The 18,719-nt window shown below is 43.3% G+C and overlaps 1 protein-coding gene across 1 annotated transcript in view; it reads right to left on the bottom strand.

Moving 5' to 3' along the window:
* Positions 1-12,805: 12,805 nt before the first annotated feature.
* egfra (epidermal growth factor receptor a (erythroblastic leukemia viral (v-erb-b) oncogene homolog, avian)) overlaps positions 12,806-18,719 on the bottom strand; it is a 260,506-nt gene continuing 254,592 nt past the window's right edge. Inside the window, exon 28 of the mRNA XM_028790897.2 lies at positions 12,806-17,305. Coding sequence (XP_028646730.1) covers positions 16,962-17,305 — 344 coding nt within the window. The 3' untranslated portion in view covers positions 12,806-16,961. The remainder of the gene's footprint in view (positions 17,306-18,719) is intronic.

Genomic DNA, 18,719 nt, shown 5'->3' with positions numbered 1-18,719 from the left:
GATAGATAGATAGATAGATAGATAGATAGATAGATAGATAGATAGATAAATAGATAGATATGAAAGGCACTATATGATAGATAGATAGATAGATAGATAGATAGATAGATAGATAGATAGATAGATAGATAGATAGATAGATAGATAGATAGATAGAAAAGGCACTATATGATAGATAGATAGATAGATAGAAAAGGCATTATATAATATAGATAGATAGATAGATAGATAGATAGATAGATAGATAGATAGATAGATAGATAGATAGATAGATAGAAAAGGCACTATATAATATAGATAGATAGATAGATAGATAGATAGATAGATAGATAGATAGATAGATAGATAGATAGAAAAGGCACTATATAATATAGATAGATAGATAGATAGATAGATAGATAGATAGATAGATAGATAGATAGATAGATATGAAAGGCACTATATGATAGATAGATAGATAGATAGATAGATAGATAGATAGATAGATAGATAGATAGATAGATAGAAAAGGCACTATATGATAGATAGATAGATAGATAGATAGATAGATAGATAGATAGATAGATAGATAGATAGATATGAAAGGCACTATATGATAGATAGATAGATAGATAGATAGATAGATAGATAGATAGATAGATAGATAGAAAAGGCACTATATGATAGATAGATAGATAGATAGATAGATAGATAGATAGATAGATAGATAGATAGATAGAAAAGGCATTATATAATATAGATAGATAGATAGATAGATAGATAGATAGATAGATAGATAGATAGAAAAGGCACTATATAAGATAGATAGATAGATAGATAGATAGATAGATAGATAGATAGATAGATAGATAGATAGATAGATAGAAAAGGCACTATATGATAGATAGATAGATAGATAGATAGATAGATAGATAGATAGATAGATAGATAGATAGAAAAGGCACTATATGATAGATAGATAGATAGATAAATAGATAGATAGATAGATAGATAGATAATAATAGATGTGAAAGGCACTATATAATAATGATAATAATAATAATAATAGATAGGTAGACAGATGGCCATGGAAGGCACTATATAACAGATACTTTATTTATTTCAATAGGAAATTGAAATGTTACCGCAGCTGATGCCCCCAATTATCGACAGAGCTCAATGTAGTAATAGAGAGGTAGATAATATCAAAGGCGCTATATAACGCAGAGGCTTATAATGCGAAGCAGGCGCATGTTCAGCACGTCCCTGCAGAGTCGCCCAGTGATGTTCTTCCACTTTATTTCTACTATGGGATGGCAGGGAGGCGACTCCGCCACAGAGACAGTATGTAAGGACAAACCTCCAAAGGGTCTCCAGTTTCCTATGAGGACCTCCAGCCAAGTGAATTCAGAACGAAACTGCAGCCCCCTTGCCCGTGTAGAGCTGATCCCTTGGACTTCCCTGCTGGTCTTTTTCGCCCACATTTTACGACCCTAAATGTGTCCCCTGGGTGTTATTGTGCGACAGCCTTTCGCCCCATCGTCCGGGAATAAACTTTCCGCAAACTTAAAAAGCAAAACAGCGCCCTCCAGGCTCTCCGGACGGAGTTGAACCCTTGTCCAAGCTCAGTGCCTGTCATTAAATGAAGGTTTTTAAAGCGGGGACTCGACAGCGGCCGACCCCCGCAGCACACGCTGAGAGGCGCCGGTTACAAAGATAGCGCAGCATAAATAGAACTCCTTGAATTATTGACGAGTGAAGCTCCGACATAAGGCGCACGTCACTGTATCTTCGTTTAAAAATGTAACACAGCGCGATGTCACTAGCGACACCCTGGCACATCCCCAGCTGTCACCATAGAGGTTGTTGTATTATTAAACAGCACGAGTTTACAAACAGCAGCTTTAGTGTTCACTTTACTGAGATGATGATTATTATTAGTTATTAGTTATTATTATTAATATTTACCGGACGCCTTCACCAACAGCGACTTCCAAGGACAGTGTGACGTAAGCGCGGCTCGGCGTGTAACAAATGACAGCTGAACGGGTGGTCTGGCGCTGTAAAGTCTGAATTCTTGGCGAGCTTACTAACGAAAGCGGACTGGGGTCCCGTCCTACGTCACTTCTTACTAGTGGCATCTTTGTGTCTGGTGGTCCGGGGCTTTAGCCCCCGATCTCAGACCTCACATCGAGTCCCACATTCTTCGAGGACCGCAACCCCCCGTTCAACATTCTAACGGCTGCGCAAAAAAAACCAAAAAAAACAAAACAAAATCCACACCACACTTTGGGGGGAGGTGGGGTCTGGGGTGGACCACCTAAAATAAAAGGCAGGACTAACGGCCTTATCAGCTGCTTCTGCCGGGTGTCCCTTGTCCCCTGCCGGAGCGGTAGGGTGCCGCAGTGAGTAGCGCCGCCTTCACGCAGACCGTTGGCCTTTTTAAGACTTCAAGTTTTTACAGAATCCTGTCTTGTGAAAAAGTAAGTGCACCCCTTAGAATGTTTTTTTTTTTTTTTTTTTTTCTTTTTTCTTTTTATCACACGTGGACACTGGTGATGTAATTGAAGGAAAAAAAAAAAAGAAAATGTAACCTTGCAATAATTTATTCAATAAAATAATAAGCAGCCGAGCCATTTCCATCTGTGGAAAAAGTAAATCCCCCTTTAGGTCTAAGAGCTGGCACTGCCCCTCAAGTCAGTGTTTCTGACATCAACTCCCCTCCTCCATGCGAAGTTCTTTCACCGGTGTCATTTAGGAGGGACGTCCTGCATACAGAACCCCCCAGACCCCCCGAACTACGCCCTGGCTTTTCCAGAACCTTCTTTTCAGCCCTTCCTTGGTGGATTATCACATACGTATGTCATATTTCAATGGTCCACTTGCGCTTGAGCTTCGATCTTCGGACAGGTGGTCTCACATGATCCTCAAGCCCCCACCTGGCACACAATGTTAAAACCCCATTGGATCGCTGAGCAGACCATAATGCCCCAACTCCCCCACCAGATCACGTTTGCCGTCAGGCTCTTCTTTGGTTTTCACTGAGCCCGTCTTCTGGTGCGGTGACCAAATAAATCAACGAGGGCCTCGTCGGCTCCAGAGGTCCCGGGGTTTGCCTGAAGATGTCCCCGCTCAGACTGCAGTCTTGTCCCGATGGCCTTTGTGGGTTTCCTCCTGGCTCACCTCCCACGTCGATGTCAGGTGTGCAGCCTCCTCCCAAAGGCAGACTCGGGCCCGTTGACGTCGAGAGCTACCGGGTGGTCCTGTGATGAAACTCGGGGCTTCTCAGAGACGTCTTTCAGCTTCTTGTGTTTCTGCTCTCAGGCTGGACCTGCTGGACAAGTGGCCAGTTGGTTGGAAATCGTCTCCATTTCTAGATGTCCTTCCAGAGTGTTCCATGGCTGATGTCCGACTCTTTGGAGGTCTTTTTTCCAATCCCTTCCCAGAGTCCTTCTTTCTGAAGCCCTCAGAGGGCTCTTGTCGGTTTCTGACACACACTTGGGCTGAGCCCCCCTCTGAACATCACACAAGTCGCACTTGGATATCAGATTGGAGAGCATGTGGGTTGGGGGGGCTACTGAAGGTCATGGGCTGAATTCCAGAGATCCTCACTTAAGCCCCCCAGTGACGCAGTTGGTTCAGTCAAGGTCCTCTCTCGTGATGTTCTCATCATCTTCATCAGACTCTAATCTGAGGTATTTGTTGAATGATTAAATGTGGAGATGCACTTACGTTTTCCATATTCGAAATTTATATTTATTTCACTTGACTAATGGACTACAAAACCGGGTGTCCGTCAGATGATATCCCCTTCATCCATCGAGTTGGTTTAAATGAGGGTCAAATCTCAATCTCAAGGGGTGTCTTTACTTTTTCACACAGCTGGAGCAGTTGTTTGTGTGTTTGTGGAGTACGAGACCCCACCTGAGGGTGGCACTGGCAGTCTGGGCATCCCGTCCAGGTTTAGTACCAACCTCAGAGCCAATGCTGCCACTTCCATCACCCGGAACCCGAAAGGGGATAAAGCGGATGGATGTTACAGAAACGTTCAGAAAATCCGAGTCCACGCAGATTCCTCACAAATGCAATGAGCATGGGAAAGGCGCTATATGGAAAACCCTCTAACCCTGAGGACGACACATCAGCCAAATAATAATGGATGGATGGCTGGACGGGCAGCCTAAAGCACAAATCACAAACCAAGAAGATACTCGCCAAATCCTCAAGCATTTCATTTAAAGTCAGTAGAAAGCAAGTCAAATAAACAGCCGAGTGATCCAGAGCTTTAAAAATAATGGATGGACAGACTAAGCTTAAGAGAAGATCAAACTGTAAGTCTAAACAGACATTGAAAACCAGGACTGGAAACCAGCACAAGACAAATAGAAGAAAACGCAGAGGACAGTCCTAAACTTAACAAACAACAAACGGAAAACCTAAACCTAAAGACGGAAAAAAGGCAAAACCAATGCAGAGGACGAGCCGAATCTTACAAAGACGCTTTTGGGAGCTTCCTGCTGTAGGGAAGTCCTTATCTGAGCTACCAGCTGTGCCAGTTGGAATCTAAATAATCAACGTTGACCTCAGAACTAATTCCTGATGTGCACCATGTGATGTGTGGGTCTCTGTCATGTGTCGTTTGGTATGGGATTTGGAAAAGTAGTGTTAATGTTTGTGATGCGCCATCTGTTGGAATGACAAATGCAATGCGTTTGTCTCTATTATATACCATTTGGCATTGCATTTGTAAAAGCAGCATTCATGTTTGTGATGCGCCATCTGTTGGAACGACAAATGCAATGCGTTTGTCTCTATTATATACCATTTGGCATTGCATTTGTAAAAGCAGCATTCATGTTTGTGATGCGCCATCTGTTGGAACGACCAATGCAATGCGTTTGTCTCTATTATATACCATTTGGCATCGCATTTGTAAAAGCAGCATTCATGTTTGTGACGCGCCATCTGTTGGAATGACAAATGCAATGCGTTTGTCTCTATTATATACCATTTGGCATCGCATTTGTAAAAGCAGCATTCATGTTTGTGACGCGCCATCTGTTGGAATGACAAATGCAATGCGTTTGTCTCTATTATATACCATTTGGCATCGCATTTGTAAAAGCAGCATTCATGTTTGTGATGCGCCATCTGTTGGAATGACAAATGCAATGCGTTTGTCTCTATTATATACCATTTGGTATCACATTTGTAAAAGCAGCATTCATGCTTGTGAAGGGCCATCTGTTGGAATGAAATGTGCAATGCTTTTTAATACTACAAATGTTTGTGATGTACCACCTGTTGGAATAAAAGAGACACCTGGACAGACACACAGACACTTATTTGTAGCAATGAAATGCATCACAACAAACATTTATGATGCATCTTTTGTTATAATGACAAATACAATGCATATGTCTCTGTTACATGGTATTTGGTATCACTTTCAGAAAAGCAAGGTTAATGTTTGTGATGTGACAACTGTTGGAATAACATGTGTAATGCATTTTATTACTACAAATGATTTTGATGTGCCATCTGTTGGAATGACAGAGGCAGAGCAAGCGGATGGACACACAAAGATGGATACATATTTGTAGTAATGAAATGTATTGCTACAAATATTTGTGATCACCATCTGTTGGGATGACAAAATAGCACCAGGACAGACACATGCAGATATAAAGAGACACAGACACTTATTTGTGATGAACCTTCTTTTGGAAGGACAGTAACTGAGTAACCAGGCAGACACACAGCAGCACAGACACTTATCCTCTTATTAAGGTGGAAAATGTATTATTACAGATGTTTTTGATACGCCATTTGTTTGAATGACGATTGCAATGCATATGTTTCTGCTATGCCATTTGGTATGGGATTCATAAGAAGCAGTGTTAATGTTTGTGATGCACCATCTGTTAGAATGATAATGCATATATGTCTCTGTTATGTGTCAATTGGAATGGGATTCGCAAGAGCAGTTTTAATGTTTATGACGCACCATCTGTTGGAATGATAGAGACATAGCAACTGGACAAACACACAGATGCACAGAGACAGACAATTATTTCTAGAAGTAGAATGCATTACTAGAAGTGTTTATGATGTGCCATTTGTTGAAATGATTAAAGCAATGCACATATCTCTGCTATAATGGGGTTCATAAAACACGTGGCAATATTTGTGATGCGCCTTCTGTTGGAATGACAGAGAGACACTGCAACCTGATGAACACATAGACACTTATCCTTATATTACGATGGACATTGCGTTAGAAAACAGGTAGGCGAGCTTTTACTTTGAGTTGGTTTTTGGTTTTAAATTCGGATTTTTTTTCTTCGTAAGGAGGCTGTGCGTGGATCAGAACCTAAAGTTGGTACTCTTGGTTTCGAGAATATACGAGCAGTAAATGGTAATTCTGTTGCACCAACTGTTGGAGTTATCAGCGGATCATTGCAGTGATTTTTGTGTTGTTTTATGTGTGAGTCCGGGTTCTCTTAAACTCCATCCATTTTCCAACCCGCTGAATACGAACACAGGGTCACGGGGGTCTGCTGGAGCCAATCCCAGCCAACACAGGGCACAAGGCAGGAACCAATCCCGGGCAGGGTGCCAACCCACCGCAGGACACACACAAACACACACCAAGCACACACTCGGGCCAATTTAGAATCACCAATCCACCTAACCTACATGTCTGTAGACTGTGGGAGGAAACCCACGCAGACACGGGGAGAACATGCAAACTCCACGCAGGGAGGACCCGGGAAGCGAACCCAGACGGGTCTCCTAACTGCGAGGCAGCAGCGCTACCTACTGCGGCACCGTGCCGCCTTTTCTTAAACTCCTTCATTTTTCTTTTCTTTTATTTCTGTGTTCTCTCGCCGCGGGTCCGTCTGAAGGAACACGCAGGGATTGCTTTTTTTTCCTTGCGTGGCAGGAGTTTGCACCCGGGGTTGAATGTGACGTTTTTCTTTCAATCTTTATGGAGGATGTGATCTTTTCTTCTTTTTCTTTGAGTTATATTGATTTTCACTTGTTTGACATTTTTCTTGGTGTGTTTTCTAGCCCTTTGTAAATCTACCCGTTGCCCAGATTGATGGTTTCATGATGTGAATTATTTTAAAGTGACTCCGAATTGCGGCAATCAAGAATCTGCAACTTTAAATGAAGGGGATTCCGGACCCCTGATTATTTTTGGGGGGAGTTTGCTAGCATATTTAGTGCTGCACAAGTGTCTTTGCCGTCATTTAAGTCGCCACTTGAGGATCTGCAAGTTCTACAAGACCTGCAAGTTGAAGTGGCCGCTCCTAAACTAAATCTGAAACCCTAATCCGTCATGTATATAATACGACGTGTAGAAAGAGCTGTTTACCTATTAAAAATTAAAGGACCGTATTTGTTAATTATTCACATATTTGCATTAGCTGTGGCCTAAAAAATCTTTTTTATTGGATATTTATTTTAGTGATATGTGTATCAGTTGAGGGGGTCGGGGACCCCACTCCGCCTATTGCTCCACTGTAAGTAAGGAAATGGATGAGCTAACGGGTTACGAACAGGCATCGGCATACGGGACAGCAAAAATAAATGAAGCGCCGGACGGAGATGCGCCGAAACCGCCGCGGCTTTTTTCTCACTCGAATGAAGCGGACTGTGGATCACAACGATGCCCACCCCTTTCTGTTCAAAGCCCCAAATCGAACTGGAGCTTTCCCGGAGGTTCAGTTGGCACTTTTTGAGAAAAAAAAAAATCTTATCAAGACCAAAGAAACAAGACCACCTAACCAAACAACATGATACATTCCAAATAAAAGTGTCGGATGAACCGAATGTATTCAATAAGATTGATTACCTGACAGCCCGCCCGGGCGCTCGTCGCTCCCCGTCAAGTGCGATCTCAAAGTGCGCTCTTTGTTACCGCGCGCGCGCAAAAAAAAAAAAAGGTGATGAGCCCCGTCGCTATGGTAACAAGGAGCCAGCACGCGGAACAAAAGGACGGCGGAGACAGCAGCTGACTGCCTCGCTCGCTCCTTCTCGCTCCTTCTCTCTCTCACACACACCGCGGATTTAGAAATCGCAGTTTATTAATTAAGCAAACGGATAAACAAGTAAATAAATAAATATATACATAGGTGCCCGCTCCAAGCCGACCCTGTGCACTCACCTCCACGGATCCATCTGCCAAGTATCGTCCGCGGGTTGCCCGCTGTGCCAGCTGCACACCGGGTGCCCTCCTTGTATCAGGTGCCACCGCGGGCGCCCCGACGACCTGACAGAGTCATGCGAGTGCACGCCGCGTAATTTAACCCAGCGGCTCGAGTGGCAGGGAATCACCTGAGAAGGCTTCTAAAATATAAAACATAAAGGAGGAGGCCGAGTGACTCGAGTCCGGCGTCTTCTTTAATTTGAGGTTCCCTGGATGCAGGATAGGAGGGGGGGGGGTTAGGGGTGACATGGCGGACCCAACCCTGGACGGGACGCTTCTGGTTTCTCTAACGTTAACATTCAAGATCCCCTCTAATCTAATCGTGACGTCACCTGCAATAAATGTGCCCACTGTGCCCCCCCCCCAAAGGTGCCCACCTAAACGTCCACTGACATTCACTATGTTCATGGCTTTGAGTAAGGGGGTACCTACCTTTGAGAGCCCCCCCCCCCACACACTTACGCCATAAGTTCCTCACCCCCCCCCCCCCGATTTGGATGGGGCAGGCGGTTGGCACAACAGAGAGGGGCACACAACTCGACTCTCCAGTCCCGATCATCTCCGTCGTGGCTTGTGTTTGATTTTCTCCCGCCTCTCATGTTAAGTCACCTGGCAGCTCTCAGGTAAAGTGTAGCCCGTGACAGACTGGCACCTCGCCCACATTTGGTGTCCACCTTGTGCCCAAACATGTTAGAACTGCAAGTCAGCATGGCACCTGTCCTTGTCTTTCTTTTCCCAGATTCTCCCGGCCATTCTCTCTGACCTTGCCATCACTGGCACGGCCCCCAGGTGGTCTGATTTCTACCTTTTGGGCAGATCCTTGGAAAAGAGAGATGCCAATGGGTGCCCTAGGGGTGGTCTAAGTATGGGTACTGGTCCTCTCCTCTTCTCTCTATACACCTCCTCACCCGGCCCCGTCCTCCATGGTTTCTTATATCCGTGCTGTGTTGGTGCCAGTCAGCTGTACCCGTCGGACCTTCCAGAAGACCACAGGGCCCCCACGTCTCATTGATATCTCAGACTGGGTGAAGGAGCACCATCTGAGGCTCCACTTGACAAAGACAGACCTTTTCGGCCATCTTTGTTCAGCTTGGCTCATTCTTGCTAACGCCAGCCTTGGGGTGGTGACCAGCTGTGCTTCACTGACCCTGTCGCTGGGGTCTCTCGGTCTTGCAGATTCACTCCAGACATAAACCCACCAGATCCTGACTCCTGGTCCACATACTTTGGTCTTGTCACATCTGAATTCCTCCTGCTGTCTTCTGGCATGTGCCACCAAGTCAACGCAGAGGATTCAAAGCGCAGCGGCACATCGCCAAAGTGGGCACCTGGCACTCCCATTTTCACATCCCGTCAGCTCCCTGAAGCAGCAGCACACATGATGCCCACCTACAGAGAAGTCAGTGGGTCAGCCAGCACCTGCACAAATGGAGACCCTTGGGAGGTCCTCTGCTCCTCCTGGACCACTCGGATCTGCTGAGCCCCCCCTCTGCAGGGTCTTAAATCTCAGCCCACACTCTTCACCTGTAGCTGGTGGAACGAGATGCCCACCTCAGCTCATGACTGACTGACTGATGGTGAACTGAATTGGAACTCGCTGGCATTTTGTTCTGAGCTCTTGGCTTGTGATGGTCAACTTTGTCACTTTGTCCTGTCACTCCGTTATGTTGACATCTTCTTGTAAGTCTCCTTTTATTGTATTTTTGTTAACCGTTAGCGGGGACGGGCAGAGACAACCTCCATTGTACAGAAGGGGTCCATCTGTTTGAAGGGTCTTGTTTATGGTGCCTTTCAGGTGTGTCTGCTTTGTATAAAGCGCCTGTCAGTAGAAGTGCAGCGCGTCTCTCTCGGTCTACCGAACTCTACTGTACAGCGACTTTCATTTCATTTCTATCTATTATGTGGTTCCTTTGACATCTGTCAGTCGATCTGGAGAATTGTAGAGCGACTTTCATCTCTCTTACAGTCTATCTGTTCTATCGTAGAGTGCCAGTCATTTATATTATGGGGTTTGTGTCATTTCACTTTATTACATCAACTCTTTCACATCTGGCAACCTGCTTATTTAATTATATCACAGTTTTCACCTGTAGCCCGATCTACCTTAGTCTATTGTATAGCGCCTTTCAATTTTATTCTATTGTTCATGACTATCTATTATACAGGGTGGTCCAGATCTAACTATGTAACTCTTCGACTGACAGCCGTCTCCCCGCCATTTTGGAATGCAGGGCAGGTGCTGCCATCTATCGGCAACAAAACGAATTTTAAGTGAAATCTCTACGTGCAGGGCAGGTGCTGTGAATTCTCTATGTAATAAACTTAATAAGTTCTAGCGTAATGAAAATTACATAATTAGATCTGGACCACCCTGTATAAGGTGTTTCCAGTCCATTCAAAGAACCGTATAGCGCCTTTCATCTCTCTCTCTCTCAGTCTATCTAATTCTATTGTATAGTGCCTTTCATTTCATTTATATTGTTCAATCTGTTATAGAAGGGATTTCATTTAGAGAATTGTATAGCGCCTTTCATCTCTCTCTCTCTCTGCCTATCTGATTCCATTATATGGCGTCTGTCCTTTCAACTATACAGTTGGTTTCATTTCTTTTTATTACAAAGATGCTTTTACATTCATTAATAAATTCATATAACTGTATAGTGCCTTACATGTCTCTTTCTACCTAATTCTATTATTTAGTGCCCTTCCCTTCATTTTTATGAATCGTAGCACCTTTCATTTTTATTATATATTATAAAGTGCCTTGGAAATCTCTCAGTCTAATTAGATAATTGTAAAGCTCCTTTCATATCTCTCTCTGTCTGTCTAAGCAAGTCTATTGTATAGCGCCTGTCATTTCTGTTATATAGTGGCTTTCCTTTGTATTATATGGAATATTTCATTTCTGTCTATAATGTAGTGGCTTCTACACCTCTCAGTATATCTGTATAATTATATTGCAGCTTTCCTCCCTCTCTCAGTCTACCTAATTTTATTATATAGTGCCTTTCATTAATATCTGTTGTATAGCACCTGCCATTTCTGTGATATTCTTCTGTTTTTATCTACTGTATCAGTTTACCTGTACAGCAGTTTTCATGGGTCTCTCAGCCTACCTATTTCTATTATATAGTGCCTGTTATTTATATTTTATAGTTTGTTTCATTTCTATCTATAAGGTACTGGCTTGTACACCTCTCAGAATATCTATATAATTATATCGTAGCTTTCCTCTCTCTCTACCTATTTTTATTATATAGTGCCTTTCATTTCTATCATATATTTCCTTTCATTCATATCTGTTGTATAGCACCTGTCATTTCTGTGATATTCTTCCGTTTTTATCTACTGTATCAGTGTACCTGTATAGCAGTTTTCATGGGTCTCTCATCCTACCTAATTCTATTACATAATGCCTTTCATTATTAATATTATTAAGCAGTTTGTTTCATTTCTATCTGTAATGCAGTGGCTTGGACACCTCTCAGCATATCTATACAATTATATTGTAACTTTCCTCTGTCAGCCTACCCAATTCTATTTATATAGCGCCTTTCATTTCTATTATATACTGCCTTTGAGATCTATCAGTTTATTCATATAACTGCATAGCACCTTACATGACTCTCTCAGTCAACCTAAGTTTATTATATAGTGCCTTTCATTTCTATTATATACCTCCTTCTATTCATATCTGTTGTATAGCGCCTGTCATATTGTTCCTTTTGGTTTTATCTGCTGTATAAGGGGTTGACATATGCCAGTACAACCGTATAGCCTTTTCCGTGGGTCTCTCAGCCTTGCTATTTCTATTATATAGCGCCTTTCATTAATATTATGCAGTTTGTTTAATTTCTATCTATAATGTAGTGGCTTGTACACCTCTCAGTATATCTATATAATTATATTGCAGCTTTCCTCTCTCTCTGTCTACCTAATTTTATTATATAGTGCGTTTCATTTCTATTATATACTTCCTTTCATTCATATCTGTTATAATGCACCTGCCATTTCTGTGATATTGTTCCGTTTTTATCTACTGTATCAGTCTACCTGTATAGCAGTCTCTCAGCCTCGCTAATTCTATTATATAGTGCCTTTCATTATTATTATTATTAAGCAGTTTGTTTCATTTCTATCTGTAATGCAGTGGCTAATACATAATTCTATAAATATGCTGATAGGTGTAACAGCTTTCCCCTCTCTCTGTCTACCTGTTTCTATTATATAGTGCCTTTCATTTCAGTTCTATATATCCTTTCATTTGTATCTATTATATAGTGCCTGTTATTTGTATTTTATAGTTTGTTTCATTTCTATCTATAATGTAGTGGTTTGCACACCTCTCAGTATATCTTTATAATTATATCATAGCTTTCCTCCCTCTCTCAGCCTCGCTATTTCTATTATATAGCGCCTTTCACTCCCCTCGGTTGCCCAGTGCCTTTCTCACCTCTCAATGTGTCTGTTTAATTCAATCACAGCTTCGCCACCTGCCCCCCCCCCTTTCTCCGTCTCTTCCCCAATGTTCTCGTATCAACGCCTTTCGCTTCTGTCTCGTTGCCTACTCTGATTTTTTTGTCCTTCCCAGCACACCAAAGCACGGTGGTCTACAAATCTCACATGAGCTTTATTGGAGATACAAGTACGCAGCAGCAGTTACAGCATCGAGCAGAGGTGACTGGAACATTCTGGAATTGGCGGACGATTTGTTAACAGAGTTAAGTGACGAACGAAGAAATGAACGAGCGCGCGCACATTGGGGGTCTGCGTCACGCTCCATGTGCTGGTGGTCCATTATTGCTAAAGCGCTTTCTTTATTTTCCTTTTCTTTTTTTTTCATAGACCCCTCTTTGCAGATCTTGTGGTTTGCTGCCATATTTCAGAGACCAACCAAATGAAATGTCACGTAACGGTCACAAGCTGTACAGACCCACGTTGTGTTCCCCCCTCCCCGCGTGCGGCTCAAGTCCATAACACAGAATTCTTCTTTTCCTCCCCCTCTCAATATACAGACAGAATATATAAATCTGGTAAAAAGACAATCGTTTATATACAGCACGTATTTACATATGTCAGTGTTGTATCTACTGTACATAAAAACAGAATCGATGAGAGCATCGGCGACAACAAGTCACGTGACAGAAACCGGAACATGTGGCCAGCGCGTCCAACGACCGCCAACAAACGTCACTCCTCAGAGGATCGAAGCAAAGGTGCAGACGGCAGCCGCCAAAACAGAATCGTCTGAAGGAGGCGTGAGCGGCCATGTCGAGCTGCCAAGTGCTAAACCGACTAAAAGGGAAGTTACGGCCATAAAAGATACGAAAATTGGGTGATAGTGAGGGGACAGTCGGGCAAAACGACAAGGCAGTAAGGAGCGGAAATGGAGATTTAGAACCAAAAGACGAGACAGCAGGACATGGAAATGACAAACACAAAGGGAAAAACAGGAACAGCAGACAAAACCACAAGACACGGGAACAAAATAATGTGCCGTATACGCAAGAAGAGAAGTCGTAGAAATAATGAAAAATTCAAAATTAGACCACAGAAATCGTAAGAACGAGATAATAAATCATACAATACGATAAATAATTAAAATGGAAAATGAAGACAAACAGACGAGACATCAGGAAACGGGAACTAAAGAATGTCGAATATGTTTAAAATATACACCCGCCAGGACCGACTGTGCATTTTAAAAAATGTATTGAAAATGCTTAACTTCAAACACAAATTTGCACGACAAACGGGTCTCTGCCATTTTTGTGAAGAAAAAAACGTCAGTTTTCGTAGTGTGGGCCGAGCCAGCGATACGACATAATGAGATTTGAAAATGAGGACAACACAAAATGTCAAGTTGAGGGAATGAGAGAAATCAGGCATTTAAAAGTGGAACTCGTTAAACGGAGACGAGACGTTACAAAGCAAAACGTGAGGTCGATGACGTGAGACAGAAAGTCAAGGGAAAGAGGAAATTCAAAAGAGACACAAGAAACAATGAGACAGCAACGGAAATAGAAAATTAGAACAATCACACAAGACGTCAGGGGAGAAGAACAAGATAAGTGAGACGTATGAGAGAGGAAGTCGTTAAAACGAGATTAGACGTTACGAACGCAGAAAGACGCGAGACTGAAGTAAATCGGGCATAGGAGACAGGAAGTCAAGGGAAAGAGAAAATATACGACAGACAGAAGAGGAGTCATGGAAACAATGAGAAGAAGGCTGTATAATCTACACACACACAACACATCAAGACAAACAAGGAGATTCAGAAGCGCAACACGAGACGAGGAGACGAAGAGTCCCCGGCACAACGCAGTAGAGACACGGGCTGGGGGTCCCGTTCAGACCAGCATGGCTGCTGAGAACGACTCAATTGGCTTACAACCAGAACTAAAACAGGAGAAGTGGCCTACTGATTGTTGTCTTGTATAGCGCCTTCCATGATTCACCGTTAAAAATGTTCTTCTTTTTAAGGTGGACGTGCAAAAATATTTTAGCTCCAGAGGAAGAGGATCAGAGCTGTTATGACATAAACACTTAATGCAGGCATCCACCCACAAATGGCCCTTTTTCTGACCGGTCACTTGCCGCGTGTTAATGCTTGTGATGCACCATTTGTTGGAATGATAAATGTAATGTATATGGCTCTGTTATCTGCCATTTGGTATGGGATTCATAAGAGCATTGCTAATGTCTGTGATGCACCATGTGTTGGAATGACAAACGTAATACATATGCCTTTGTTATCTGCCATTTGGTATGGGAATCTTAAAAGCAGTGTTAATGCTTATGATGCACCATCTGTTGGAATGATAAATGCATCTTACTACTAAAAATGTTGGTGATGCACCATCTTTAGGAATGACGGAGACACAGCAACTGGACAGACACACTGACAGACATCCTTTTATTAGGGTGGATGAGAAGTACACCATATTCTAAAAAGGCACAAAATAAAAAAAAAAAAACAGGCCAATTCTTCTTTCATTTCAGAACTGGAATTGCTTCTAGATATTTTATATGGCAGCTTTTATTTTCTGGAACTAAAGCCTGGCTGAGCTCTGTAGAATTAGAAAATTATTGATTAGTGGGACACGCGCCCTACCGCTTGCTCCAGCTGGCACCACAATCCTGGGGCTGAAATGAGCAGATTTAGCTAAGGGGTACGGAACGTTCAATAAAACTGCGTACGTCTACAGCGAAAGGCGCCATATGGGAAGTGCCTGCAGATCAGCGACTAAAGTAACACGGGGGGCCGCTTTGAGAGCGCGGTATGAATGGCGCTTGTCAGGTGCAGTTCATGTTTGATTTGCGCATGTTCTGTAAAGTGCTCTCTGACAGCGCCCCCTGTGGAAGGTGCTACGTCATAACATAAAGGTGGGCTCATTTGTTTGGATTTGGAGCTTACTGGAATGGACTCAGTGACACTTTGGGGGTGTGCTGTGGATTTTGCTACATAACATTTAGGGGATTTGGACAGTTCTGGAATATTGTTCACTACTGTAGCTTTATGAAAGGCGCTATATACAATAAAGACCAGGTGATTTCTGTAGATTTTGAAGGTTTTGAGACTACATTGTGGAAAACTATATAAAATGAACAGTTTCACGTTCATGTCTAATATTTATAATTGTTCGGTAAAGTGCTTTTTGAAGGTGGTGCCCCCCGTGAGAGGTGCTATATAAGACAAGGATGGGGTCATTTCTGTGGATTTGGAAAGGAGTTAACTTCAAGGAACTGAATACAACTTTGAAACTGTTTTGAGGAAGGCGCCATGTACCCTAAAGGGGATTTCCATCATTTTTAGAATACTGCAGTTCTAGTAACACTTTTAAGGGTGGACTGTGGAAGGCGCTATACAAAAATAAAAACCAAGTCATTTCCATGGATATGGAATTTTTGAGACAGCACTGTGAACAGTTTCATATTTCCAATTCCCCCATTGATGGTTTGCTCTGTAAAGTGCTACTTTTTTTTTTTGATAGCCCGTCCTGTGAAAGGCGCTATATCAAATAAAGATTTACTGACATTGGAACAAAAAATGATTCACAATCCTGCTGTCAAGTTCAAAGAATTTGGCACACACACACACACACGCGGCCGGAGACACGCTCACAGTTTCTTATCTTTTGTTCAAATGACGACAGTTTAAAAAAAAATTCTAACCAAATAAAGCGGAGATCCACAGGATTCCCAACAGTCGGGATGAAGATGCAGGATTGGGAAAAGTCTGGAAATGTCATCAGTTCCCCCCTGCCTGTACCGTTGTCTTTTCTCCCAAACTGTATATTATTGTATTCCGTCCGTTGGTTTTCTTTGCAATATATTTAAGAAAATATGATATACGTTTATATATTTATACAAACATTATGATCAAAGTCTGGCTGGGGCGCCCACGAGCACAACGTCTCGAGGCTCAGTTCCGGCATGCCAGCCATTCGATTTTTTCGTCCTTTTTGGCTCCACAGAGCAGGCGAAGTCCTCAGCCCAGAAGTTTCACATCACATTCCCCTCGACTTTGTGTCGTGTGAGAGCCGAGCTAAGCCGTCCACCTCGGCCACAGCGACGGGCAAACATCCACCCTTCTTCTCGCCAAAAGCAGTGGTCTACATTTCTGGTGACATTCACCCCACCCACCCCCCCATTTTCCACTGTCCAGATCAATAGTGCTTCCTATATTTAAAAAAAAAAAAAAAACGTGCTAAAAATCCATAAAAATGCTGAAGCCTGTGATGGCGGGCCAATTGGCTTTGGGCTACGCCGTTAAACCCAAGTACTCCACGTTCTCCGCGGCAGGCAAGTGTCCGTTAGGCTTGGATTTCACAGGAACAAAGTCTTGCTGGTAGTCCGGATTGTCCAGACTGGTTTGGTGGATGAAGACATCCTCACAATAGCGTGGGCTGTCAAAGTTGGGCCTGCAGGGGTCCATGGCGCTGGTGTTCTGATACTCGGGATGGTCCTCGGCTTTATCCTCAAACGAGTTGAGGTAGTGTGACTCCATGTCTGGTGTCTGCTGGCTGGTCCTGATGGGCAAGAGGACCTCCTGGTAAATGGGGTTCATGACATTGGACATCGTCTGGCCATTCTGGTTGACATATTCTAAGAGGGTGGGAAACAAAAGCGAGACGTTAGTATCGGGCAGGATGGGGCGCTCTATGACTCTGTCTTTGTAATTCACTTTTACTGCCTTGGGCTTACACTGCCAGGCCATTCACGTCTAAGATCAGCTATTAGGTCACTTTGGGGGAAATGTGGACCACCGCAATCAGCTGGACACCAACCATTCCCTACCTCTCTGCCTAACTAGAAGACCAGCAAAATGACCGACAAAGAAGCACAGGCTGTGTGACCCCTGTGAAAAAGTAAGTACATCCCAAGGAAACTTCTGACAAAATGGTCTTCGACCTTCACAAAGCCTTTGACTCCGTTGTCCCACACTGAAGATGAGGCTTTGAAGGTGAGTGACCTACAGAACTGGAGCTCAACTTGGTTAACGGGCAGGAGGCAAAGAGGACACACAAGAAGAGAATGGAGTGAGGTCACCCTCAGGGGTCTGTCCTGGGTTCATCCCTTTTGTTTGATTTACATTAATTACATGGACTTGGGTGGAGTTAGAAAACATGCAAAATTTGAAACTGATATTAAAATTGGAGGAATGGCAGACCCTGAGGAGGCAGTGAAAAGAATTCAAGAGGATCTGGAGAAGCTTCAGAATTGGGCGAACGCCTGAAACATGTAAAAAAGTGCAAAGTGCTCCACAGAGGGCAGAAGGAACATCAATCACAGATACAAGGTGGGAGACGCTGAGCTCCAGGAAGAGACCTCTGAAAAGAATTTAGGGGTTGACGTGGGCACAACGTTTTCATCACCCAAGCAACGAATAGAACAAACTGAAAAGACAAATAAAACGTTAGGTTATATCGTAAATGGGCAGAGTGGTGGCTCTGAGGCTGGGGATTGGTGCCAGCAATCGGAAGGTTGCTGGTTCGAATCCCATAGATGCCAGAAGTGACTCTACTCTGCTGAGTTACCGAGCAAGGAAGGCCCTTAACCTGCCATTGCTCCGTCCTGAGTATGACATTAACCTGCATGTGTCCAGACCTGCAAGCAGGTCCTCCAACTTACATGGAAAACTTGGGGATTGGTGGCAGGATTGGCACTCCAGTCACTGTTAAAAAAAACAAAAAAAAAACTGTGGTGCTGAGGTGTTACCCATTGGGTGGTTCGCCATGTGTTGGGTGTGGCAACGCGCTGTAATGGCGCATGCTCCCAACCTCTCTATATCGGAAAAAATGCTGAATATACATCGTGGGACATTACTCTCAGACTATAAAACACACTAGTGAGACCACCTCTGGAGTCCTCTGTGCAGACGACGCTACAAGAAAGACAGAGCAGCACTTGGAGGTGTGCAGAGAAGAGCAAACAAGTGCATCTCAGAGCTTGAGGACACGTCCTACTGTGGCAGACTCAGAGAATTCAATGTACTTAGTTTGAGCAGAGGAGACCACGT

The sequence above is a fragment of the Erpetoichthys calabaricus genome, chromosome 6 (assembly GCF_900747795.2).
Source record: "Erpetoichthys calabaricus chromosome 6, fErpCal1.3, whole genome shotgun sequence".
NCBI classification, from domain to species: domain Eukaryota; kingdom Metazoa; phylum Chordata; class Cladistia; order Polypteriformes; family Polypteridae; genus Erpetoichthys; species Erpetoichthys calabaricus.
Note: the sequence above shows the minus strand (reverse complement) of the source record. Positions and strands in the feature narration are given on the sequence as shown.